Source organism: Struthio camelus, chromosome 10, assembly GCF_040807025.1.
Source record: "Struthio camelus isolate bStrCam1 chromosome 10, bStrCam1.hap1, whole genome shotgun sequence".
In the NCBI taxonomy this organism is placed as follows: Eukaryota; Metazoa; Chordata; class Aves; order Struthioniformes; family Struthionidae; genus Struthio; species Struthio camelus.
Genome location: NC_090951.1, coordinates 30110118 through 30136634, shown reverse-complemented (window position 1 = coordinate 30136634; position 26517 = coordinate 30110118). Strand labels below are relative to the sequence as shown.

The following is a 26517-nucleotide window of genomic DNA, read 5'->3' as shown; positions in this document are numbered from 1 at the left end:
GATTCCTCAATGCCAGTGGGCACAAGGAGAGCACCAGAGCAGCAATAACACCTTCTGTGAGAAGGTCTTCCTCCATGACTAGAAGCAACACGTTTGTTGGCAAAACAGCTCAGACCAGGAGGGAGGTGGATTATCCGCAAGCAGCAGCAAAATTTTGCAAAGAAGCTGATGGGATAGGAGATTAAATACTGCATTTGCAAGCTGCACATTTAGGAGATGTGGACTGTGTCAACAAGCACAGGCCTGCATTGTGGCTGTGCTCAGCACAGGAGCAAGCAAGAGACCCACTGGGAGGGATCCTGGCCCTGTGAGACGCTGCAGAGTGATTCCTTTGACTGTTCTTCCCCTTGGCTGCAAAGCGATAGCCACTGGAGACAGTCGTAACGGCCTCTTGAAAAAAAAATTTCCCCCACCTCCTTTGTCACTTCATATCTTATCAAAATTGTGCTTGCGGTGCTTTGCTGATAGTGCATATCTGTCTCAGCCTCAGACTGATATCGTAGGCTGTTTCAGTTACATTAGCACGTGGGGACCTCACCAGGCTGGAGAAACAGGCTGCGAGAAACCTCACCAAAGTTCAGCAAAGACAAATGCCAAATCCTGCCACTAGGTGGAACAACCCCCATGCAGGTGCACAGTGGAGGGCCAAGAAGCAATGGGGGCAAGCTGGAACATGGGAAATTCCCATTAGATACTAGAAAAAAAAATTGCACCGTGAGACTGGTAAGACACTGGAAGGGGGGCCCAGAAACATGGGGAATCTCCATCCTTGGAGAGACTCAGCACTCAAATGGACACAGCCCTGAGCGGCCCATACCACCGTCCCTCTGTGCCTCAGTTTCTCTTGCTGCAAGATCCTGCTGCTTCCCGTGCTCCTGGGTGTGCTGAGGACACCACCTCAGTCCATGCCAGGCTGGTCAAAGGGAACCTGCATGGCACTGAGAGATTCCAGTTGGGCCTGTAGCTCCAAGGAGCCTTTCTGAGCCCAGGCTCCAGCCGAGCTCTTGGGAGGCTCACCCGCACAGATAACTTACCCATGCGCCCAGGGAGAGAGACCTGGGACAAGCGCTGTCAGAGCAGGAACGTTTTTAATGGGCACAATTCTAATGTACGAGCGCGCACGTTAAGCTTCTATAACATATAAAAATATATGGGTATATAGACCCATTCAACAAAATAACAAAAATAGATTATTTCAGCTGCTAGAGGGTGTCGCAGGGGCAGAGTTATTCAGTCTTTGCCGGGGAAATACCCTCTCAGTAACCACTACTGCCGCAAGAAGATGGGGCCTCTCCCACCCGCTGCCCCATGACAAATGCAGAGGACGGGCCTGGGCACAATGGAGGAGACATCAGGAGGCACGGGAGACCCTGGCTCTGTCCTCCGCCTGTCGCTGCAGCTCTCGTTCCCAGTGCGAGCGAGGAGGGCCTGGCTCATGCCGTGCACGTCCTTCCATCTGGGAGCCAGCCCCGTCCCCCACGGCTCTGCCCCACACAGGTGCAGGGAGGGGGCTGCTGGCTGAGGGCGCACCCACTGCCCTGGTGGGACCCCAGAGCCCAGGCTGTGGCAGACTCTCCTCTGCCTCACACGGGGCGAAGGTGAGGCAAAGTGGCATCGGTGGGTGCTGGGCAAAGGGTAGCACTCGCTGCGGCCGGGGTGCATGGGTGCAGCGGGAAGCAGGCGGGAGAGTGCAGCCACGGACAGTGCCGGGCTCTGCACAGCCAGACCCCAGTGCAGGTTTCTCTGCATTCCTAGTAGCCGTGTGGGGCAGGTGCAGTAGCAAAGCGTGACGGCTTCAGCTCCCTCCCTGCGGCATCCTCCTTGCTGGGAGACCCAGCCTCGGCCCAGAGCTGTGCTGGCGAGGGAGCCCCGCGGCGCTGGCAGCACGAGGACTCAGTCAGGATGGGTTTGGCTGCTGTTGGGCTGCAGTTTCATGCTGTCAGAGCTGTTCTGGGAGTCAGGGGACTTTTTCGCCTGCAGCACCATTGTCCAGTACCAGAGGAAGATGAGGAAACCTAGGAGAGGGGTGAGAAAGGGTGGGTTAAGATCTCCTTTGAGAGACCAGCAAAAATAGGATGCAAGAATGAGCTGGACAGCCTGCCAAGGCCAGCTCCTCTTGTACCCATCACTGCTGGTCCTGTCAATACCCCATGAATGCCCCGGGGCAGCTTGTGCCTTTTAGAGGAGCCCATCGCCACAGGCTCACCTTGGAGAGAGTTGATGATGGTGAAGATGTAGAGGGAGACAAGGCGGAAGACACCGGAGGTGAAGGAAAAGAAGACCAGAGCCCATGGGATGCCCAGCAGGACACACAGCCCAAAGAGGGCTAGGACGTGCTTTAACTTGTGGCCTTTCTTGTTCTGCCTGAGGATCTCTCGGACCATGGCCCCCAACATGACCGAGTTAAAGAGGAACACCAGGCTGAAGAAACCCAGGTTCACTATGTTGTGGATCAGAGGACTCGTGATCCAGCATCTAGAAGGTGGAGAAACAGCATAGGGTTATGCTTTGTTGTCCCACAGGGGCACAGGCAGGAGAGGTCAGGGGTAGCCAACATGAAGGTGCCTGGCAAACTCAGCACCCAGCTCAGTCAAACACAGAGGGGCATCCCCCCCACCTTACGCAAAGCCCCAAAGAAGCCAGTAAACCCACAGGCTGGCAGGCTAAGGAAAGTCTACAGGACACATCAGCAGTTCAACTAGTTGACTTTATCTAAGACCAGGGACCAAGTAACCCATTTACCAAGACTTACATGGTTGCATTGGTGGATTTGCCCCCAATGGATTCATACACCGGAATGGAGAATGGGCCGTAGTTCGTCCAGTTAGCAAAGAAGATCAACGTCACACAAAAAAAGGGAAGACCTGGGAACCAAGAACAGAATGAAGCAGCAGCCATAATCCCCTGGCCCTCAGACCTACTGTAAGGACTCATTGTCCCTTTCTCCTTGTGTGGAGTATGAAACAGCATCTTCTCTCCTCAGGGTGAATCAAGGATAGAGCACGCAACAAGGAGGCCTGGCATTAACCCTAGACAGAGAGTGAGCTGTGCTGCACAGCTGGTGGGTCTCCCAGCATCATAGACTTTTAGGCCACAAAAGATCATGAGATCTTGCTATTGCAGCCTCCTGCCCAAAGCAAGGCAGAGATGCTCAGGTATTTCCTTCACCAAAGCCATCTTTCCTGGCTGTCCTAGATGTTTCTTTTAGAAAGAGAACCTCCCATCACTACTTAAAGACTCCAAGTAGTGGCTGTCACATGCTTCCCTTGCTGGGCAACCCCAAGGGTGAACTGCCCCTGAAGCTATAGCTCCAGCTTCTGCTCTAAGTCATTAAGTCTTCTGCCTTGACAGGAAGACCCACCCCTCTGCTCTCAGAAATCTGCTCCCCAATATCTATGTCTACATCCCCATCCTGGCACCAGGTACAGTAGAAAAAACTTCTAGGGGCAGAATCTGAGTCTACCTATGTGTCTCCTGCATCCTGTTGCCCCAGCCCTTGGGGTGTTTCTGCCTCCCCTAAACTCACCCCAGCCCACCAGGCAGAGCTTGAGGAGGAAGTGATTGTGGTAGGCATTGAAGACTTCAATCACAAGCCGGTACAGGTTGTAGCCCTCAATGCCCATCCACGTCAGGCAGCTCAGAAGAGAGAAGTGTAGAAATAGTCCCCCAGCTCTGCAGGTTGCCTCACTGCTGCTGGAAGCCAAGTGCTCCGAGATGAGGAAGTTGATGTCCAGGAGGAAGATGGCACCCAGTAGATTCATGTGGATGTGCATGCTTGTGATTTGGTCTCGTTGCTTGCTTCTGGAAAAGTGAGAGGGAGAGATCTCACCACCATGCCTGGCCATTTTCCTCAGCTCACTGTCCCACAACACCCCAAGCTGAGTAACTCACCGTAATCAGAAGAGTAAGGTGACCCTCTGTTAGTGTCAGGGGGCTAAGTGCCTAATCCCACACATGGGAACAACTGTTACACATACAAATTTTTTTTGAGGAAAAACTTCTTGACTGTGAGGGTGACAGAGCACTGGAACAGGTTGCCCAGAGAGGTTGTGGAGTCTCCTTCGCTGAAGATATTCAAAACCTGCCTGGACGCGATCCTGGGAAATATGCTCTAGAGGACCCCTGCTTGAGCAGGGAGGTTGGACTAGATGATCTCCAGAGATCCCTTCCAACCTCGACCATTCTGTGTGAAATCCAGATCCTTCCAGCTAGCTCTGCATTGCAAATCCAGATCACAGTGGGAACAGAGTGACATCTTTTCAGCCTCCCTATCATCCATGTAGGATGAGTGACACTACTTGAGAGAACACTCTGCTGTTCTCCACTGGATCCTTGAAAAGATCTTTGCAGGCCTCTGCTTGCTGGAGCCTTGATAACAGCAAAGCTGATTTTCCAAAATCACTGAAAACAGCAGATGTTTTAGAGAGCCCTCCAGGAGACCTGATAAAGAGGGTTGATTTCTGGAGGGAAGGATTCAGTGCATTCTGCCAACCTGGCTCCCTCATCATGTTTCTAGCTGGGCAACCAACTGTGTTTGGAAAGCTTGGGCCCACGTAGGTCTAACGGCAAAGGAAAGGATGCATGCACAGAACGATGTACACATGGAGCTTGGGGTGACTTGTCAGACTGCTAACTCATCTCTGCACCCAGACTCCAGGGCCGTACCTGAAGTAGAGGAAGAAGATGGTGCAAACGGATGCCAAAGCTGAGATAAGGCAGCCAATGTATGTTATGATACTCAGGTAATCCCTGTGTATATAGGCGATCTCCGGGGAGGATACCTGAGGAGAAGGAGGAACGACAACCGTGGTGAGGGAGAAGTTCTGCAGACAGGAAGGATGCAGAGAGCTGCAGGAAAGCAGTACTCACCATCAGTACAGCAAAGTAGGTGAGGTGGTTGCATCTGCAGTCTGTCTGGTTATCCCTCTTCACTGTTGTACAACCGTAGCTATTCCAGTTACCAAAGTATGCTGCAATGGAGAGAACTTGGTGAGCAGTGGGAATCCAATGAGAAACTTTTCTGAGCTTCAGAGCAAGGTGTCCATGGCAGGGGAGAGGACAAAGGTGGGGGTCCTAGCTGGTCCCACGCAGAGCACTCAGCAGTAAGAACAAATATATATATATATAGGACTGCCACCCTCAGAGGCATCAGCACCCACCCCTGGAGAGGGAGAGAGCTGTTAAGTTAGCTACGGAGGGAAAAGCCTGAAATAACCCCATGGGACAGCTTTACAGAGAGCTCACTGGAATTACAGAAAAGAAGGGAGGTGCGAATGACTTGCACTGCTAAGAGGGGGTGTGTGAAGGTAGAGAGGATGTTTTTCTCACTGTTACACACCAGCTGGGTCAGCCCTGCTGGTTCCCCATTGTTGGTACCTGCAACAGCAGAATGAGCAAAGACAATGTCCTGCTTCATACCCAGATGCAGAAGCTCCCACACCCAGATACTCACTGGTGGTGTCCTCCTGCCAGAAGACACACAGTGGGGTCACATTCCTCTGAAATGACAAAAGCATGGCCCCTGATCAGGATGCATCTCTGGGTTTGTCACACAGATGGCAAGCTTGGCAGGGGGAAAGATGGGGCAGGAGGTTAGAGTTCTCAGGAGACAAATTGGGCCATATCGTGAGTGTGGGCTCAAGACAGAGACTGCTCTCTGACACATCTGCAAAATGGCACCTTCTGGACAGGAGCAGGCAGAGCGCCAGAGAGAGCACAAGATGAAAACGTGGTTGTGGTACAGCCCCAGAAGACCTAGTAGATTTTACTAGCAGGCTGAGGGCATGGACATGGACCTGCTGAATTGTCACCACACTCTGAGCTGGCAGGGTCTGAGCCCTTCTTGCCTCTCTATTCCCGGAGGGGTCAGGTTTAATGAGGCTGTTTCCTCCACCTACCGGCAGCTGGTTGTGGAAGAAAGTGAGGACCACAGGGTCAGAGAGATTGGCCACTACTGTGTTCACCAGGGAGATGCCGACTACCTTGTCACCCAGGACACGACTGCTGTTTTCATCCTGTGGGAAAAAAGGAGGAGACAGTGGCAACGTGGGAAGGGAGAGCTGCCAGGCATGAAGGTGGTGAGAGACTCCAGAAAGCCAAAGACAAAGGTCCCGTGCCTCTTTCCCTGTCATATCTCTACCTCACATTCCCACTGCCCAGGCCTCTCTCCTGGATCAGTGGCTCATGTGGTGGGACTGAGGTCCACATGCACTCCTGCTCGCCCCTTCCAGTTCCAGGAGAGGCAAAAGCACTTCTACATTGTGACCATCTATCTCAGCCATGGGCAGACGTTTAAAATACACCACAGACCCTCTCCCCACACATGCTAGGTCATTTCTGTCACCTATAAAGCAAAGCGAGATGAATGCCACCCTGGCAGGAGCACCGGCACCGTGCCTCCTTTTCCCTGCACTGTTTCTCCGTGGCTTAGGGATTGGCTGCAGTCAAGCACATCCCAATCAGCAGTTTTATTTCAAACAGTCTGGCCCAACAGTGCCCTGTGCTTGTGTTCAGCTCAGCATCTTTGCAGCACCTTCTCCGAGTGAGTGGCTGCACACCTGGTCTGGGTGCCACAGGCTTAACCTGTTTGGGGCTGGCTGAGGATTGCAGAGGGCTGCAGGAGGAGCTGAGGTAAAGGCAAAGCCTGGCTGAACTGGAGGTGATGTTACAGGGTGCAGCTTTGCCAAGAGTGGCCAAGCAAGGCTAGCAAAGAGCATGGGAGAAGGATGCTCTGCACTTATTTGTAATAGCAGTTCCTGCTCCAGCTGGATCTGTGCTGCCCTGTACAACCAGCCCCTCCTCACACAGCAGAGGCACCCCACCATGCCATACCCAGCCATTACCTGGAACATGGTCTGGCTGTTGATGTCCAGGAGGAGCACCCTGTGCTCCACCATCTCTTCCCTGCCCTTCACCTTCATGAACAGGCTTCTTGGCAGGTCCACCGCAAACCCATGGACCTCTCTGCCCTCCTGCAACAAGAAACTCATCAGAGAAGACAGGTTGGGAGGGTGTGTGAGGATGTCAGAGGACTGAGATTGCCAGGGCAGGCTGCACAGGAGCTAGGGCATCGGCCAGCATAGCATGGCCAGGGAGCTCCCACTGCCTTGCACCAGCCAGGGAGCTGAGCAGTGCCTGACTGGGGCTCCTGGCCCCCCGCACAGTCCATATTAGAGGCTGCGGAGTGAAGGAGAAGGGACCCTCGGACTGCAGTCCTGTCCCCTGATTTGGGCCTTCCTCCTGCCTCAGCTGCAGCCCTTCCTGGCTGCTTGAGAAGAGGGGACACTTCCCTGCCCCTTTCTGCTGCTCTCTTCTGCTAACCCCTTCCCACTAAGGCTCTGGGAGGGGACAGCGAGGTGTCTCCCAGAGATTACAAGTCAGAAGGTCGGAGCATCACTGAAGCCCCTCGCTGCCTCCCAAAAAGGGCCAAGAATGAGGAGGGCTCTGGCAAGTGCCTCTGTCAAAGCTCCTGCAATGACTACGGTGGGTTGCGGGGGTTGGGGCCACCGCTCCTCGTCCCAAGGAGCTCTCGGCTGGCAGGACTCTCCTCCCCAGCTCTACAGCCGTGCTTTCATCCTTGCACGCTCTGCTGCTCAGCTCCCAGCCTGAATTCACCTCTCTCCGGGAAGCAAAGGCGACGTCCTGAGGAGCTCGACCAAGTTCGATCTTCAGGACAGTCGCATGCATGGCTGCCTGCCCGAAGGTCCGGTTCTGCCCTTCAAACTCCACCTTGGCCAGCTTCTTCTCAAATTCCTGCAGTTTGCTGTTGGGGAAAGCGGGGCGCGGAGTGAGTGGAAGACAGCAGGCACAAGCTCTGCTCTGAAAGCCTCCATCGTCCAGCCAGGAAAGAGAGACATGCAAATGCTCCGACACCATGGGCAGGCTCAATAAACACACCCTGCCTTAATAAAGTCATTGCCTGGCCTTTACCAAGGCCCTACGGGGCTGCATCGAGCTGGCTGGTGAGAGGCCATAAGCATAATGAGGAGGACTTGGGAATGGCTCAAGCCAGGAACTCACTTGCGAAGGGTCCTGTGTGCTGGGACTCCTGCAGCTGCCACAGGGGGCTGCCCCATGAGGCTATCTAAGTCGGTTAGCTCCTTTTCCACATCTTGCTCCCAGACAGGCATGTTTTCTGGAGGGACTGATGGGCACAGAAAAGGAAACACTGTGGGAAAAGCAGGCAGAACCAACTTCCTCCCTACCCCGAGCCACCCTTGGGCAGTGGGCTGACTCCCCAGGGGGTGGAGCCCTAGTGGACCACAGGAAGAAGAAAGCAGAAGGTTTCAGTGTGGCCCTCAGCATTTCTACCTGGAAGAGCAACCAGAGACCGGGACCCAGAGGGCTTCTCCTGGTCACCTTGGGCAGCCAGAGCCTCAGAGACCTTTGCAAGGTACTCGAGTTCCCTGGATTTTAGAAGGCCAAGGCACTTCTGAAAATCTCAGCAACCCTCTGCCTTCATGTTTAGGAACCTGCTTACCCAGGGAAACATGGGTATCAGGGGCAGCCTCTAGGCTGCTTCAAGCAAAACTACTTCTCAACTACTTCTCAAAACTACTTCATCAACCCTGAGCAGTGTCCTTAGACCACTGTACTACAGCAGATTACCAGTACAACATAGTTGCTCTGCTCTTCAGCAGAGCACATGTGATAGAGAGGGTTGGGGATGAAATCAACCCTTCCTTCATCAAAATAGCACCGAATTGCCTTTACCAGGGAAGAAGTAATGAGATGCGCTGTCAAGGGAGGTGTTCTTCTGGCCCTTGAAAATATAGGACGCGCTGAAGATAAAGCTGCTGTTCTTTTCAGTCTTCTGATTTTCTTTGCCCCAGATGATATTATCAGACAGGTCTTTTCCCAGGAGAAAGTTCTGCTTTCCATATGCAAGCTTGAGGGTCCTGTTGGGCTTGAACCAGTAGACACAGAAGCGGTACCTGCCTAAAGTCAAAGGCAAGCTGTACTTGTAATAAGAGTTTCTCTGGTTTGGCAAAAAGGGCCCTTTTATTATCAGTGCCTGGGCTGTGTTCTCAATGGAGATGTCGGCAGGGCTGTGCTCGTAGATGACAGAGCTGTTCTCAGTTTGGTTTCGTTCACCGCAGAAGCGGAAGTCCTCTTCTTGGCGGCTGCTCTCCTCCATCCCTGCATTGCACAAATGCCAGGAAACATTCACCTCAGCCTGAGGGCTCCGGGGTCAGGGACGGCCACCCCCCCGGCAAATCACCTGCTGCCACATCAGCCAGCAATCATGTGCGTTACGACTCAGCCACCCTGTTAGCCTAGGCTCTCCCTCAAACATGCGTGACCCCATCCTTGGCTGAAAGAGTGACTTAAGCCAGCTTCGTGAATTGCCCACAGTTACACTCGGAGGTTTCACTGGTGAGCCGAGGCTCCTTGATACGTAGGACCTCCCCTCTCTCTCTAGGCCCCAGCCTCTCCCATATGCAGATCCCCAGGGCTGGCAGAGTCCAATAAAGCAAAGGGGTTCTCCATCTCCATGGGGTCTCTAGAAAGGATCAGACCACTTCCAGGTCTCTGCCTTGGAGACCCCAATGGAGCAGGAGCAAGAGAGGAACTCAAGCTTTCAAACAAGGCCAGGAGACATTTCTAGAAACCATGTTGCAAATACCTCTAAGTACCCCTCAGCCCTCTCATTTTGGGGCTGCCAATTACTTCCAGCAGCCCAAATCTGGCCAGCCTGGGGCAGGACATGGCTTGAGGCAGCCTACCTGGGAGCAGGAAGAGAAGGAGCAGAAGGAAGAGTTGCATCATGGATGGCTCTCTCTGCTTTGGGTGCCTCCAAGGAGAAAGCGGCACCTAGAAGGTCGCAAAGAAAAGGAGCCACGTGAGTAATATGGGATGCCAGGAGCGTTGCCTGCAGCCGCAGTGCAGGGTCAGGGGACGGAGAGCAAAGCCTGGCTGCTACCCAAGTGAGAAAGCAGGAGCGTCTGGCTCTCCTTTAGGAGATAACCCTGGAAGGGGCTCCCTGGTGCCATTGCCATCAGGAGGAGCCATGGATACCAGGACACCCAGCACGGCTGGAAGGACTCCAGGCGCGAGAGAGGCAGGCAGCCCAGTCCTTGTGCCCTTAGCACAGAGATGGTGCCTCACTGCGCCCTGCATGCACCCCAGCCACTAACAATTCAGCGCAGGAAGGGATCCCTCTTCCTCTTGCTGCTTCAGCTCTCGGTTCATTTGCTGGCTTGTTATCACAGGCGATAGAAACAGAAGGAAACAGCAGTTTCCTACTTTGCCAGGCCTAGATTTATTCTCACTGGTGCTTTCAGCTCCTAGAGATTAGCTGAGGGGCTGGTCATGTTGCCAGCCACTTTGTGGCCAGCAAAAATGGCTGCACTGAGAGATAAATCCTGAGCAGCCAGGCCAGCAGAGATGAAGATGGAGCAAGGTCCAGAGGAATAACCCACTCTGGGTCCCCTGTTTGCAAAGTCAACCAACTGCTCCTGCAGCATAAAAGCACAGCTGCTGAGAACATGGCTCAGGCCAGCTCGGTTCACCTCGGACATTACCGCCTGCTGATCACTGCCAGGACTGGCCTGAACCGCAGGTGAAATGAGCTGCCTGGACACAAGTCCCAAGGAAGGGGGAGCCCTGTGCCTGCATTACGTGAACCGGATGGCCTGCGGGAATGGCCCCTTTGCAGCCTTTAAAAAAGAAAATAAAAAGCAACCTACACTATGCAGAACCGCAGCGCCTACCCAGAGCCACATGTCCTGCACCCTGTAGCCCAGGGCTACTGCTCCGTGCGGCATGTGACACCAGAGCACGGGGCTGACGGCTCCTTCACTCGTGCTTGTCCTCTGATGCAGCCCCGTCTCGCAGCAGGAGCCTCGGCGCCCACGGAGCAGCTCTTTCCCAGCTCAGCCTCACCCAGCTCTGACCACCTGGAGCGGATGGGGCTTTGCCCTCTTCTGAGGAAAGCAGCCTTCCTCCGCTCCCTGCTCACGGCCCAAAACCACGATCAGTCTCAGCGCAGCTTTTGCAGCGGCGTCCGTCTGAGTCAGCCCTGCCTCTGCCCGCAGCGCTGCGATGCTGGCCCTGTGTCCCTTGCGCATGGGGATGGGGAGCCAGGAAGAGGGGCAGAAGCTGTCCAAGCAGCGGATCTGAGAGCAGCGATCCCGGCTGCCAGCCAGGCTGCGGTCCTGGGCGCTCCTCCCCGCCACCCTGCTGGGCTCGTGCCGCAGCACCGGATCCCCTTGGACCAGCAGAAATTCTCTAACAAGCTTCTGCACTATGTTATTAAAGACACTAAGTCGCCAAAGGGTTGCAGGAAAGGTCTCAGGAATGGGAACCTAAGACAAAAGTAGTACGAGATGGGTTTAAACCAAATAAAATAAGGACTTCTGCATGCAGACAGGGAATTCCAGCAATCCCTGGAGGCGGTGGAGGCGAGGGCCAAAAAGGGACCAGGCACATTCATGGATAGCAGGTCCATAAACAGATCCGGAAAGGATGCACCCACGAACATTGCCCGTCCAGCAATGCTGGGCGTGGGGGAGTACGAGGGAAACGCTCGGCAGAAATCAGCCAGGCACATGTGGTCTCCCTAAATAGCATCCCCTAATGCCACTGGCGGTGACAGGGGACAGACCTGATGTTCATTCTTACGGCCAAAGTCATCCCAGCCATGCGGAAATCGGCTCTCCCGGGCTCTCCCTGCCCTGCCGTTAGTCCGCATGGCCTTGAATAAGCCCTTCTGCCCCAGCGCCACCCCACATCTTGCACGCAGGCTCAGTGATGCCAACACAGCAAGCGCAGCTGCCAAAACCCCCCTTCTGCCCCCAGCCTAGCTGCACCCGCCGCTGTGGGGCACTTGCACAGAGCCATGGTCTCCCCGCAGAGCAGCGGCGGCAGGCCGAGGGCTGCGGGGAGCAGAGCCACCCCGGCAGCGCTGCTCTGCCTGCCGCCCCAGGGAGCCAGAGCCGATGCCCCGAATTAACCACATCTGTCCGTCGCCCCTGGCAAGCTCCCCGGCACCCTTCTCTAACCGGCCTGGCAATGTCCTCTCAGTCTCTTCTTTTTTGCCTCACCTCTCTTTTCTCCATGATCCAGCCACCTCTCTCCACTCGTCTCCCCCTCTCTCACACAAGTCCCCCTTCTCCGAAGCTCCCAAACCGTGCAGGCACCTACAAAAGCACAGATGAAGTCTGTGACAAGCGGGTTCCTCCCACCCCTGCGTAAGAGGTGCAAAGCGGATGCCTGGAAGGGTCCGGGCACCAGGAGGGGACGGCACGGGAGGGGACGGCACGGGGTACCATGCACGTGCAGGTGCAGGAGCCGCTGGCTGCAGGGCAGCCCCAGGGAGCAGGAGGCTGTGGGGCAGAGTGGGCATAGGGGGACCTCAGTGACAAGGCCAGGCGCCTGGCTCCGCGGCGTCCTCACCGCACTAGCAAGGAGACGGGACCACCTGGGCGGGTGGTGTCGCTCCACCCCAGAACTTCACGCAGCGCTGGGAGCCCAAAGGCACTAAGGGACCCACACGTCCCAGCTAACCACGCGTTTCTTACCCTCAGGCCCTCCCATCTCACTTCACCCATCCCCAAGGCCACCGTGTCAACCACATCTCTGCCTCAGCTACGCCATCTGCCATCTCTAGAAACGTCTCGCCTTTTCCTTGCCATGCTTTCACCCTCCCTCGACACAGCAATAGCTGGTGGCCGAGTGGGGCTAGGCCACGGCCCGTGAGCCCCAGCATCAAGCCTGGCTGGTTAGCAACGCTTTGAAGAAAGCTGCCTGATGAGAAAAATCACTCGTGTTAGTCTTGACCACACCAGCACCCAGGAAAAAGCACTTTTTCACAAATCCTGGGTGGAAAGTCTTGACTGAAAACAGCCAACATCTGAAAAACTGAGTGGATCAGGACCTCAGCAGCAGCAAACAGTATAATGCAACCTGTGAGAGCCTCAAACTGAGCCTCCTGAGAGTGGAAAAGTATGACTCAAGGGCTGGATGGGCCGGCCAGGCTGAACAGGGCGCCCCTGCACCCCGCGATGCTTATTAATGCCCAAAGCCAAGCCAGCGCCTGGTCCTGCCGCCGCCGCCGGGGCTGCGTCCTGCTCCAGCATTGCTCTCAAAATCATCCCCGATGAACCTGTCCAGCTGGCGGAGGCTGATGAATTTGGTGCCTGTCAGGGCTGTTCCGCTCCCGGGGGCAGGAATCACTATTATCCATTTAAATAAAAGAATGGCAATCGTCTGGCAGCAAATGAGCATCGGGGAAGCTCGCAGCCAAGCAGGTTGGCCAGGCTCTGGCAAGCATTGCCTGCAAAGGCTTCATTTGCCGCACAGCTGAGAAATTTTTGCCCCACCAGCAGCGCGATTTCAGCAAAGAGGGAGGAACAACAGACGCACTGCATGCGAAAGACAAAGAAAAAAGCCTCATTTGTGATTGGGGAGCTTTCAAAGGCATCTGAGGCTTGTCGGTAGGGAAGACCAAGGGAAAACTGCTTGCTTGGAAACGCAGCATCCTTAGCTGGTTACTTGATGCCCTAGCAGCAAGGCTAAGGGAAGAGGGGTTTAGCTCCAGCCCATTTCTCCTAACGAAGGCTGGGAAATGCAGCAGCCCTCCTCGCCTGCTGCCATCGCGCTGTTTGCTCACGACCTCGATTAGTGTCAGTATTGTTCAAAAGCAGCTTACCACCGCCACAAGGTGAACTGCCTCGTCCTCGAGCTCCCCTGCTACAGCCGCCTTCGCGAGTGGAGGAGGAAGTTTCGCTGGCCAGCCAGCTCCGTGGCCACATCCTGCACCCACCCATTGCCTGCCAAAGCCAGTCAGTGGCAGCCCAGCCCTGGGCAGCCCCTGCTCCCGTCTGCTCCTGGGAGCAATTTGCCGCCCCTGGAAGATGGGGCCATGGGTTTGCAAACCCGCCTGCCACCACGGGAGCATGGAGGTAGGATGGCAAAATAAAGCTGGCTCTGTGCAAACAAACACGGCAGGGAAGGGGGTTAGGATCAGAAAGCAAACACACCCAGCCACATGGTTATGCTGTCTGCTAACCTGATCCGAAGGATGCCCTACAAGGAGATGCACAAGGGCTGATAACCACACAGTGAGCAACGGAAAACACCTGGGCTGCTTAAAAGCAACCCCCGCCAATGCAACACTGACATTAAAGCGGGGAGCAACAAGCCCGTGGATGCAAAACCCGGTGTATGGGCATGCACACACCACGGCGGAGAGCTGACGCGCTGGGGACACGAAGCACAGGGCCCTGAGGTGTGGGGTCGGCAGAGCTGCGCCTACCCGAGCTCGCCCAAGACCAGAAATCCCCATGGAGGGGCAGCTGGTATTTCCCCTCTGAACCAACTGGCCCTGCTCGCCCAGATGCAACGCAATGCTCCGTTGATTGCTGTTTCCTGAGCCAAACAATAGCTGAGATAAAATCCCCTGAAGTGGCTTTTCAATGGGACAACTCAGCTCCCAGCTGTGCCCACAAAAGGCAGGGCTGCAGCCCGCGGCAGTGGCTGGGGCTGCCCGGAGCTGGGTGCCCCGGGGGAGGCTGTGCCCCAGCCACCGCCATCCCCGTGGGGCTGTTACGTGCTGGGTCCTTGAGCGAGCACCCAGCACGGTTTGCTTCCCATCCGAGGGCACCCAGGGGGATGCCATGCTGCCGTACCCTGATTTTTCCCTATGCAGCTCCACGCGATGCCCAAGCAAGCCTGGCACCCTAACACTCCTCGGGAGCCTTCCTTGGGCCAGTCCATCCTCTGCCTCGCCTGCCCTGGGCTGGCTAGGGTCCCTGGCCCCTCTTTCGGGAGCTTTCTTAGAAATCTGCAGCCTCCTGTTTTTCAACAAATGCACTCCCCCATGCCAGCCCCTTCCACCCTGCTGGCCTCTCGGGCCACCGGCCCTACCTTGCATCCTTCCTGCTCTGGAGCAGAAAGGGCTTCCCGCGCCTTGCGCCCACTCCCGCCTCACTGGCCGCCGGCCGGCCGGGCTCCTCCGAGAACAATAGCGCCTGGAGGAGAAGTTCCTGCTTTGGCCCGCGTAAACCAGAGCGCAAGGAGGGCCCTGGGGGCACGAGCTGACCCGAGGGGCCGGGGATCAGCAGTGCGGCCCATCAAATCCGGCCCCTCGCGGTGGCTGCAAGGGGCTGTGTTTCCCCCGAGCCCCAGCTCCAGGAGGCAGGTGGTTACACAGCTTGCCAGCAAATAAATGTTCTGGCCTTTGGAAAAAAAGCCTAGGAATGTCAAACTATGTCCTCTAAACCTGGAGGGAAGTGGGGGCGGGGGAGGCAGTTTTTATTACTACTGAGAAATCTGATTGCTGTCTGGGTCACTTAGCGCCAGGTATTTGAACGCTGGGAGGTGGCATGTGGGCTTCTCATGTGATCTTTTTTCCAAGGAGAAGGGAAGATGTTCTCATATCTTAAACAAACACCGGAAACGCAGAGATCCCGGGGCTTTTCTCTCGCTTTCGCTTCAAGGCTTGTTAGGAAAATACGCCAGCGCTCTGTGCCTCGATTCTCCCATCTCCGAGACATTAGCAAGCACCTGGCTTTTCGCCCGCGGCTGTTATCAGGGGGAGCAGAGGCCAGACCTCAGGATGCGGATGGGGAAACCAAGGCAAAGAAAAGGCAGCGAGTTGGCCCAGGCCACAGCAGGCTGCTGGAGACGCCGTGCAGAAGAGCTTCACCCGACCGGCAACCACAGACACAAGCGCCCGCGAAGCGCTTTCGGGCCGGGGTTGAAGCTGCAAGAGGGAGCAGGCATCCCTCCGCCAGGAGGGGATGCTCAGGAGTGCCCCGGGCTCCGTCACCCACCCGTGCCCTCCCGCGCTGGCCTTCACAGGGTGCCTTTGTCCTTGGCTCGCGGTTACACGTCTGCAAGGAAGCCGTGCAAACAGGGGCCAGCCTGCACATTAGTCACCATATCGGTATTCGAGCCCTTCCCGTCACCGGTGGGCGTCAGGCACGCGCTCACCCTCCGCCTCGACCGCTGAGCTCTGGACCCTGGCGCGTTTGCAGACGCCCGCAGCATTGAACCGGTGGCTGTACTGAAAGGTCGGCGGTGCCAGGCGTCTGCCGCGGGCTGCAATGTGGTGTTTCGGTTGGCAGCCAGCTCAGGTTTGCCCCCGCATCCTGGCACGGGGCTCGGCTGGGGGCTGCACACAGCACTTCGCTTCAGCGGGCACAGGTTGAATTTTGCAGACAGGGCCGAAAAAAAATTAAAGACCTGATAAAAACTCCCACGGGTCCAGCCTAGGTTCTTTCCAGATCTTCTGTCCTTCATGGGCTGCTAGTAAACATCTCCGGAGAAAGACGTGAGGGAATCTCATCCGACAGCTGATGGGGAGGATGCCGGGGGAAGACGGCACAAATGGACGGCTGGTATCTGAGACTCTGGAGGCAGCAGCTTCACTTAAGGCTGTATCTCAAATCTTCAAAATTACAAAACCTCCATTTCCTAAAACACACCATGGCCACAAATACCTCAGCTAACTAAACCATCCAGTGCTACCTCGATTCTTCTGTAGCAAAAGGGGAACACAGGGCACCTCAACCAGCAGCATGCAAAGCCCGTGGCTTTGCCAAGGGCTATAAATGGTCTCCAAAGGGGCAGGTATGTTTGCAACGATTTCAGGCTTGCTGCAGTCTCAGAGGAGCAGCTTGCATCTCCCAAGTGCTGCACTATTGATGCAGGAGGGGTGGCAGGGCTGGGCCACAAGGCAAGTTATGTAAAGTTTGGGGGTTTCCGAATCCCATCTGTGAAATGGGAATCAGCTGGTTGGGGCTGGGGTTAAGACACGGGAGCTCCCCCAGCAACCTGCAAAGTGCGGCACTGCGGTACTGACCTTGGCCTATACGTGCAGTCGTTCTGCTAGGCCGCCACGTAGAGCGTGCACCCATTGCCCACCTTTGGCCCTGGTCACAACCAGCAGCTCCGAGCCAAAGGGCAACAAAGCTTTTCCCCGCTCTGGGATGAGTGGGTCCATTCGGCTACAACTGGATGGATCACGCAGCATCCCCCAACTTTTGGAGGAGAATGCCAAGAAGCAAGAAACCTCCCAGGGCTGCAGGTTGCCTAACACAAAACTGGAGGCATCTCCTCCCTGCCTCTTCTCAAAAACCTCCCACATTGCACAACACAGGTGTGCATAGTCCCTCCTGCAACCTTGAGATCAGGGCCCCGCTGGCATCCCACGGGCATGGGGAGACAGGGATACTCTTTGGGGGTCTTTGTGCCACAGACCAAAGCAAGGAGTTGCTTGAATGTGACTAAGACAGCCAGAGCTGCCTCTTTCCTTGAGGCACCAACACGGTCAAGGAAAACACTCTGTTCTCCTCCATCCTGGACAACCAGCAGCAGCTGCGAGTACAACAGATCTGCCAAGGGTTTCATCCAGCGGTGGCCCAGATCAGATCCATGCATGGGGCAGGTCCTCCTGGACATCTTCAGCCTACCCTTGGCCAGGTGCTGACTGCAATGGTGGGGTGGTCCAGGAAGGACATCCCAAATCGGTGTTTTCCAGCACTCACTGCCCTGGCCTGGCCTTTACAAGATGGGTCCCAGCCACAAGGTAGCACCCGTCGAAGCTGCCTGTGTCTGCTTCACGCTGGGCTGTTGTTGGAACCGCCATCCTTTGTCATGAGAAACCACTTGGCCTCCTCCTACGTGTCGGCTTGCACCTTCTCCCCATCCAAAACACCAATTTCTGCAGCTTCCAAAGCTTCCTATCCCAGATGGCTGTGAAGCAGTGGCGCAAACTGTCATCGCTGCTCTGCTTCCCATGGGATCATGCCATGCAGAGGAAAGGGGGGTTAATGTCAACCACCAGAGTGCTCAGCACGTTCATCCTACATCCCACACGTGGGCTGCAGGTCTGTGCCTGAGACTGTCAGGTGACAGCAGTCACCAGAGCAGGCATGATGGGACCAGCTAGAGACCTAGTTCCTCCTTACCTGCGCCAGATGCTGCCTGAATGTGCCATTCAGGTCTGGGGAGCTGTAGGTCACAGCAAAGTGAGGGTAGTTCCTCCAGGTCTCTTCCCCGTCTGCACGAAGCAGCTCTGCATCGCTTCCCAGTCTCGTGGGTGCCAGTGAAGGGAGATTTAGGGTAGTGCAAAGCAGAGCAGCCCAGAACTGCTCCGGATCGGGTGCCGAGGCTTTTCATTTTTGGCCCTGGAATCTTTGAGAATGGCAGCAAAACCGGAGCCTTGCAAGGTATACAGGGGCTAGGTTAAACCAGGCCTGCTGGGCTTTCCTCACTGCAGAAAGGTCAAGCACAACCAGAGGAAGGCTGCAGCGTCTCCGCAAAAGCAAAGCTCCTGGAGCAGCAAAACCTGCGCAGCACCAAGCAGCAAAGAGCTCGAGCTGGAGTAACCGGCCCCACCAGGGTTTTATGTGCCACATCTCCCTGGTCCTTCTGCAAGTTTCCTCCAGCTCCAGGACTTTTTACTAGCTTGAGGAGTACTTGCTGGAGGAGTCTGTCCGTGATTAATACCTCCATTAAATACTACCACCCAGGCTGGAGAGGGTCAGTGTGTGCCCTCGATGAATGCCCGCTCCTGCACATGCCTTGTCATCCCTGCTCCACGTTTCCCTCCTGTTGGGTTTGAGGAGCCAGGTAGGAGGCCCTGGGGGCCAAATCCCCTCCAGGTCCCTGCCAAATCGCAGCTGTTGGGGAGCTGATGGAAAAAGAGTTGGCGGGTCCAAGCCCTCCTGAAAAACAGGCACCAGCAAGCTGCGCTGCTGCCCAGCTGGTACCACATCAGCCACAGCCTGTGAAAGTTTCTGTCTCCCAGCCCAGTGGAGCCATGTCCCGCTGGCACTACCAAAAGGTGCAGGCACTGCCAGCCCCAGAGTCCCCCATCCCAGCAGCACACAGTTGCTTGCAAACCTGTTGCTCTGCGAATAACAGCCCCTGGCCTGCAGGATTAAGAGCTGGATGGCAATCAACTATGCAACATTTTTAGGCCTCGGTCTGATTCATGCGGGAGCTGCAAATGCCGTGGAGGCACAGCAAAACCTGCGGTGCCCAGGATCAGGACTGCACTTCAAGGATTGCTCAAGGCCCAGCCTCTCTCTCCCAGGCTCATTCTCCAAAACCGCCTCTGGGTGCCAGGTCCTGGTGGAGTTTGAAGCAGGGTACTGAAGGCCTCAGACCATGAAATGAGCTCTGGCTATGTTCCCTGCTCAACTGTGATTCAGACTTGCTGCCAAGGGGTTATTCCAGGAGACTTAATTCCAATTCTCTGGCTGGTCTCTCTGGGTTTCTGCTGGTCTCTCTGGCTTCAAGGGGGTAGTTCAGCCAGCTCAGAGATGGTGAGCGCTCTGAATCAGCTCTGAGCCCTGCAGACCCCGACGGTGTGCCAGAACTAGCAGAAGCAAATTGAAATTTTTCATGAGGCATCCCCCAGCAGGCACTTTTGGGGAGAGAAATCACCCTGTTGAGACACGTCAGTCAACCTGCAGGGACGCTGCGCCCTCTGCGAGGAAGGAAGAGCCAAGTGCACTGGTGGTTCCCTCAGGGCTGGTTGAGGTGGGAAGTGGTGGCCACACGCGCTGCGCTGTGGTGGGGTGCTTTGCAGTGCTCAGCTGTGCTCGAGGGAGCAGCCGGGAGCAGCTGGCCCTGGCAAGGCACAGGGGGGATTCACAACTTCCCAGCCTTGGAATTCAGCCTGGCTCCAGGGGCAGAGGAGACGGGTGCTGGGGCAGGCAAGCGAGAGCCCAATTTAGCAAGGAGACGAATGGCCTGTAGGGCCGGGCTAGCTGGCACACAGGAACAGAGGCTTCAACGCAGAAGTTGCACCTCAGACACGACTAGTGCAGTCCAATGGGGAGACCCCTCTCTGACTCTGCCAGGACACAGACGTGCCACACACCCAGCTCCGGTGCGCGATGGGAAATGTCCTGTCACAAGCCTGGACCACGGTACACCCCAAAGCCTCCCATCTGTCCCTGCTAGCACCCATTAGCTCTGTGCAGGCAGGCTGGACAGGGCTCTCTGCTCCCTGCCCACCATGCAACCGTCACCCCGGGGTGCTTCCCAGCGGCAACAGTCCCAGTGGGTGACGGATTCCCACGGTCGTGTTGGCCGTGGCTGCGGAGCGCCACTGCTCAGGCCCCTGGGGATACCGGCTGCCCAGCACTGCCCTCCCTGCTGCGGGAATCAGGGCCCCGCAGGGACAGTCGGGGACAGGCGTGCTCACCGCCAGCACCTGCACCCTCTGCAGACACATGCCGGCTCCCTGCCCACACCCCAAACGCACGGAGAGCCAGAGACCCCGCAGCACACCCTCCCTGTATTCCCAGGAAGGGGGTGTCAGAGAGCACCCCGCCTCCGTGGCCGCTGGGATCTCCGCAAGTAAGCGCACCTGATGCGCCCTGCAGCTGCCCCATCCCTCCCGCTCCCTGCCGAGCCCTCCTCTCTCCCGACGCCTCTCGCTGCCCCAGCGCTGCGGCTCCCCAGTCCCCCCAGCTTCCGACCCCCTCCCCGCTGTGCCCCATGCCTCGCAACACCCCATCGCTTCTGCTTCGCAGCCTCTCGCCAGCCTCCGGGCTCCCCAAACCTCTCCCAGCCCCAGCCCTCCGGCTCCGCCGGCCCCAGACCCCTTCCCCTCCGTGCCGCTCGCCGCGCCTCGGGTACCTGAGCCGGGGCCGGGCTGTGCCCGCTGCCCCGGGGCGGCGCGGAGCGGCGCGGAGCGGAGCCCTCGCACGCGGCGGACGGGAGCGACGCGGCTCGGAGCGGCTCGGAGCGGTGCGGCTCGGCTGCGCTTGGCTTGGAGCGGTTCGGGTCGGAGCGGTGCGGCTCGGCTCGGCGCGGCTCGGCTCAGACGGAGCGGTGCGGCTCGGCTGCGCTTGGCTCGGAGCGGCGCGGCGCGGGTCGGCTCGGACCGGACGGAGCGGCGCGGCTCGGCTCGGAGCGGCTCAGCTCGGACGGAGCGGTGCGGCTCAGCTCGGCTCAGCTCGGCTCGGCTCGGCTCGGCTCGGACGGTGCGGCGCGGCTCGGCGCGGACGGAGCGGTGCGGCGCGGCTCGGCTCGGCTCGGCGCGGCTCGGCGCGGACGGAGCGGCTCGACCCGCCCCCGTCCCCGCCGCTTTCCCCAACAGGCGGCGACGCAGCGGGGGGCCCCGCCCCCGCCCCCCCCGCCGCCGCCGCCGCCGCCGCCGCCGCCGCCGCCGCCCTCCAGCATCGCGGCCGGCGGTGCCCGTCCGCCCCGGCCCCAGCACCTGCCCGGCCCGGCCCGGCCCGGCCCGGCTCTGCTCAGCCCTATGCAGCGCGGCTCTATCCAGCCCTGCGCAGCCCAGCTCGGCTCGACTCGGCCCGGCCCGGCTCTGTCCAGCCCTACTGAGCCTGGCTTGGCCCAGCTCAGCTCTGCCCGGTCCCAGCGCTGCCGCCTCGGGGCTGGCAGGGCCCCGCTCTCCCGGGCCAGGCTGGGGATGGGGCTGGCCCAGGGTGCAGCGCAGAAGGGCTCTGCAGGTGCCAGGCTGCCTTACCCTGCCCTGCTGTCCTGGCTGGGGCTGGGGAGGGCACAGCCAGCCAGAACGGGGGCCAGGGAGCCGGCAGGGGCCATGACCGCAAGGGGAGCAGGTAACCGGAGGTGGCCCAGAACTCCAGGGTGCCCCAGGACTAGGGAAGGACGGGCTGAGGGCGAGGGCCAGCTCCAGGGTATTTCCAGTTCAGTTGATACGGCACAGGAGCCTGGCAAGTGTTCAGAGCAGGAAAGGAGTTGTTTGGTTGGCAAGCTGCACAGCCTGGCTGCAAAAAAGGCTTAAAAATAAGTTAATAGAAAAGAAGCCAGAACAGAGTGTCCCTGCAAACATTATCCTTATCCCGTGCAGGAAATGAAGGAGACAGAGCAGCAGGGCAAAGAGCAGCAACCTGCACCGCCAGGCTGGTTCGCTCATGGGCTGAACCACACAGCGGGCTGGGGACAGAGGGGTCCCGGTGCCTTCGCAGCACAAGGGGACAGCAAATCCCCGCTCCCTGCGCATCTGGAGGGGATGGGGCTGTTCCCTGGGACGTGGGAGCGGGGTCTGGAGCCTGGACAGAGCGCAACGGTCAGGGCGCGGGGGCTCCTCTGCCTTCCCATGCCCAGAGAGCTGGGGAATTTGCCCCTCACTCAGTGCCAGCGCAGGGCCCCCACAGCCCTCCCGCCTCCCAGCTGCCTTGCGCTGCGGGAGCTGAGGCTGGTAGCGCTGTGACAGTGATGAACTCTGGGAGAGCACAGGGAACAAAGCTGCTGCGGAGCAGCAGGAGAGCGCTGCCAATTTCCACCAAAACCAGCCTTTTGTGAGGGCTGAAAAGAAGCCGCCAGGAGGAAAAAAAAGGCTCCAAGGAGATGTGGAGGGGAGGAGAAGGGAGTTGGGAGGTTTCCAGGAAGTGCCCTAAGTAAATAGTTACACTTGCAGATATTTGCAATTGGTTGAATAGGGCTTTTCTTTCTCAAGGGGGAAGGGTGACAAACAACCTTCCGCAACTGCAGCCACCACAGCAAAGGTGATGGGTGCTCAAAGACAAAGGCCGCCACTGCGGGCGCAGGTGCCGATGGCTGGGGGGAGGCAGGGACGATGGATCCCACTGGCACAGGCGCCGTCCTTGTTGCCATCGCTCTGTTGCAGGCCCAGCAGGAAGCATCGCAAATCCCCTTCTATCTGCTCCCCGAGCGAGGCCGGGTGGTGTTTCCTAGCAGAGGTTGCCAGGATATGGGCTGCGAGGCCGAGGGCCATGCGGAGAGCAGAGATGGAGCCAGGCAACGATATGTCCTGGCGCAGATGAGCTGGGGGGAGATTAGCAGCCCGACGGCCTCAGCGGCATCCCTCCATCTCAGCAGCAGGTCTCTTGCCTGCGTAGTCTCAGCCCTCTCGCCTGCTCTCTGCATCGCAGGAAGCTCCTGCAGGGCCTCTTGTGCCTCTGTCTGCTTTGCCTGCAGATCCAAAGTTATTCCGACTTTGTTGCAGATCCGGAGGCCTGAGGTCAAAGCTGCCGTGAGCTTGAGGCCGCAGCCCCCAGGGGCCGTGGGGTCCCACGTTCAGGCCCGCCACTCGAGGTGGGCTGCCTCGCAGAAAGCCTCCCTCTCCCCTGGGCGCCGCCAGTGCCGGCAATGCGGCCCCGTGCCGGTTGGGCTCGGGAGGCAGCAGGGAGAAGGGCAACAACCGGGACTGAACATCTGTCCAGATGTGCTTGCAGGCAGAGGAAACTTCTCCCCCGTGAAAAACGAGCGGGGGGCCGGCTCCAATGCCGCCGGCAACGCTCCCGTTCCCACGGGAAGCGGGGGCTGCCCATCACCCTGAGCCTGCCGGCAGGGCTGGGCGCTCGCTGCCAGCTCGCGGCGAGCTCATGCGGCCGGTCACGCGGCCGGCTGATGAATGAGGCTCCCTTTGAAGAGCAGCATCCCACGCTGCCGGGACCCGGAGCCGAGCCCCCCAGCGTGCCGGGCTCCGGCGGCTCTGAAAGCAGCACGGCGCGTGCTCATCAGCAACCAGGGCCGCCGGGAGCCATGGCGCAGGCCCCGGCGAGCAGTGCCTGCCCTCAGCATCGCTGCCTCCCGCCAAGCCTTCAGCTGCGGTCATCGTGACCAGCTCGCTGCCCTTCTTTGGGAAACACTGTAAATCTGCCTGCTGGGAAAAAATGACACAAAAATGAACGATAAAAAGGATCTCATGCGCTCTTTCACCTCCTATCCCCTTGTGCTTTCACCTTCCAAAAGGTTTTCACTCTCTGCCTTTTCCAGCCAAGACCTGCTCATCCGGGGGCTGGGCTGGGTAGAGCAGGATCAGGCCCCTCCTGGCAGATCAGGTGTCTGTCCCATGTCTTACTGTCACTGCTTGGTTTTCCTGTGCTTGAGATCATCCTTCTGCTGAGAAAAGGGCGTTTTAGGCTGTCACTTTACTACTGTTGAGAGAACAAAGAGACTTTTGTCTTTAGTTGATGTTATCAGGAGGTCAGCAGAGTTATTTTTAGGTTGCCGTCTGCACTTGTTGATATTATCAGATTATCTTTAAGGCCTTGCTTCAAAGGCCCTTGCTGAGTGTGGGGGGGAGGAAATCCTTGTGTTGTCCTTCACGAGGAAAATTTGCCTTTGGGACCAGTCCAGCAGCAGTCAGGCTATTTGATAAGGATTTATTGCTCAAGGTCATTCCTAAAAGCCCCCATGCCCCTGCTGTGAGAGGTGCTGTAGAAGCAGCAGAGACCAGCTCCCCAGGAGCCGACCACCTATGGATATGTGTGCTTGGCTGTAAACCACCAGCTTAGCGTGTTTTAAGGAGTCACTGAGAGAAGTTACAATCCCTCGATGGAGAAACGAGGCTGTTTGGGAAATCCCTGTGCCCTATGGGGCGGGGGGGGGGGGGTCGTGCTAACGGCGAAACCGTTTGTCTTTGCACCAGACGGTAAATCCTAGCTGAAGGGGTGGGAATGCCTTTGGATGCACTAAGTGTTCCCAATTACGTGAGCGGGTGATGCGTGCAAGGGAAAAGAGAGCAGAGAAAAATAGTTGTGGAAATGGAGGAGTCTGGCAGGCAGTGGTTTCAACGCATCCCCGATGAAATCATTGCCAGGTTGCTGCCCCGCCTGGGAAAGCATTCAGCAGTGTTTGCAAGATGAGCGAGGGAGGAGGTGCCGAGGTGCCCATCTGAAGTCTAACAGGAGGGCGGAACTGGGGCACGGTGGGGAAAGCTGTGCCAGCCGTGCTGGGAAGCAGCAGCAGCAGCCCCGGCGGCGGGGTGCCACCGTGGGAGGCCACCTGCGAGACTGCAGGGAGGAGCAGGAAGGCCCCCTTCCCCTGCCCCCGGGCGCTGGGCTGCCAACGGGCTGCAGCACCTGGGAAGGAAACCCGTGCTAAATGAGACGTGCCTCCCACTCCACCGCCTGCAAAGCCAGCGCCAAGGCGGTGAAAGAGCTTTATGTTTTTTACAGACAGAGCCCTGAGGATCAGGGTGATTTACCCAGTGACGTCAGCCCGCCCGCAGGGTTTCTCGTGGTTGCTAGAGAGCCAAAAGCCAGGGGGTTGTCTGCGAGCGGCAGCAGCCTGGCTCACCGAGGGCTGGGATCAGCGCTGTTGGCAGCTTCCCAGCTATCGTGGCACTGGCACTGGGAGGGCCTTACCCTGGAGCAGCACCAAGCCCTGGAGAACATCAACGGCCCATGCACCAGCACCACGCACCAGCTGATAGGCACCTCTCAGAGCGACCAGGTGGAGCGTTCCTGGCACAAGTCCTCGGCCTGTTCCGCATGGAGAAGGGCTAGGAGAGAGAGGCAATGGCAAGGCCAAGAATCCACCAGACCTGCCTCAAGAGCCAGAGGGAGACCTAGGTGAACTCCATGCTAGTATCTCAGCTAGGCCACCCAGCTCCAGCACCACAGGGTTGTGTGATGAGCAGAACCAGTGGCCCAAGGTAGGAGCCAGATCCCCAAGAACATTAGCGGTGTCCGTGTTTCTAAGGCCTTTCCTGGCTGGGAGGCTGGCTAGGGGCCATCTGAAGTAGTGAGGAGGGAAGCAAAACTGCAGGAGGTTGTGGTTATGAGGAGGGGAGGGAAGGGTTTTAAGAACGAGGGAAGATAAAGGAGAGCTGGGCAAAGGAAACACTGGCTTCTTTTCACAGTTCTGGTCTCCCATAGGCTCCAGGTGCTGAAGGGCCTCCCCCTGCCCTGGAGGACACTGCCAGAAAAGTTGTGAGTTGGTGTTGCCCGCACGTGGTTCCAGGATGCTGGTGATACTTTCAGATGCCCCCTTGGTGTGGGTGGGACTGGTCAGTGCCAGGCTCACCTGCTCCCATCCAGCCTGGGCTGGCCTCACTTTTCTCATCACTGCTCTCACCGTCCCACTGCTATTTGTCCCTGGGTTCAGTGACCATCTGATGCCCATCGTGCCTCCACCCTGGCTGCTGGTGCATCGTCCATTGATGCTCTCAAGGGGTTGGTGTCGGTCTCCTGCTGCTCAGGCTGACCACTGCAGGCAGTGGTAGTTGCTCTGGGGTTTATAGGTGCTGTCCTGGTCACTGGAGAGGCGCTCCCAGGCGGTGTGCAACCATGAGCTGAGCCACCTTGAATTCAGCTATAGTCAGCAAAGGAGGAGGGTGAGCGGGATGATGCAGCAGTATGAATCATAGCAATATTGTTTGGAAGGGGCGTCTGGATGTCTCCAATCCAACCTCTTGCCTGGACAGGACTAGGTGAGGGCAGACATGGTTTTGTCTAGCTAAATTTAAATTTAAAAGTTTCCAAGGATGGAGATCCCAACTCTCTGGGGATAATGTTCCAGGGCTGCACAATCTTCCTAGACAACCTTTTTTTCTTGCGTCAGAGGTGAACATCCCAACTCAAATCCATGGCCGATGCCGCTTTTGTTGTATCATCTGGTACTACCAAGAAGAATTTGGCACCAATGTCTTTGTAACTGCCTTCAAGTAGTTGTAGGCTGCTGTTAGCTCTCCCTTTCACCTCCTCTCTGCCAGACTAGCCCAGCCCACCTCTATCAACATCTCTCCATAAAATATGTGCTATCCCCAAGGGCTGAACGTTGTCTGGGCTTGAGCTGCAGCGAGGGGGGCCCCACAGCATG

The 26517-nt window shown here is 57.5% G+C and overlaps 1 protein-coding gene across 3 annotated transcripts; it reads right to left on the bottom strand.

Annotated features, from left to right (window-relative positions):
* Positions 1-1071: 1071 nt before the first annotated feature.
* ADGRG1 (adhesion G protein-coupled receptor G1) lies at positions 1072-21069 on the bottom strand. Of its 3 annotated transcripts, XM_068955927.1 has the most exons (15): positions 20602-21018; positions 12045-12140; positions 9726-9813; positions 8713-9138; positions 8020-8143; positions 7615-7762; positions 6843-6971; positions 5898-6014; positions 5453-5498; positions 4870-4970; positions 4666-4781; positions 3527-3801; positions 2753-2864; positions 2207-2475; positions 1072-2015 (listed from the first exon to the last, which is right to left on the bottom strand). In XM_068955927.1, the coding sequence occupies exons 2-15, from the start codon at positions 12057-12059 to the stop codon at positions 1894-1896; spliced, it is 2088 nt and encodes a 695-aa protein (XP_068812028.1). In that variant the 5' UTR covers positions 12060-12140; positions 20602-21018; the 3' UTR covers positions 1072-1893. The 3 variants fall into 3 exon arrangements, with proteins under 3 accessions (XP_068812028.1, XP_068812029.1, XP_068812027.1); XM_068955928.1 differs by lacking the exon at positions 12045-12140 and having other exon boundaries at positions 20602-21069; XM_068955926.1 differs by lacking the exons at positions 12045-12140; positions 20602-21018 and adding an exon at positions 13652-14235.
* Positions 21070-26517: the final 5448 nt, after the last annotated feature.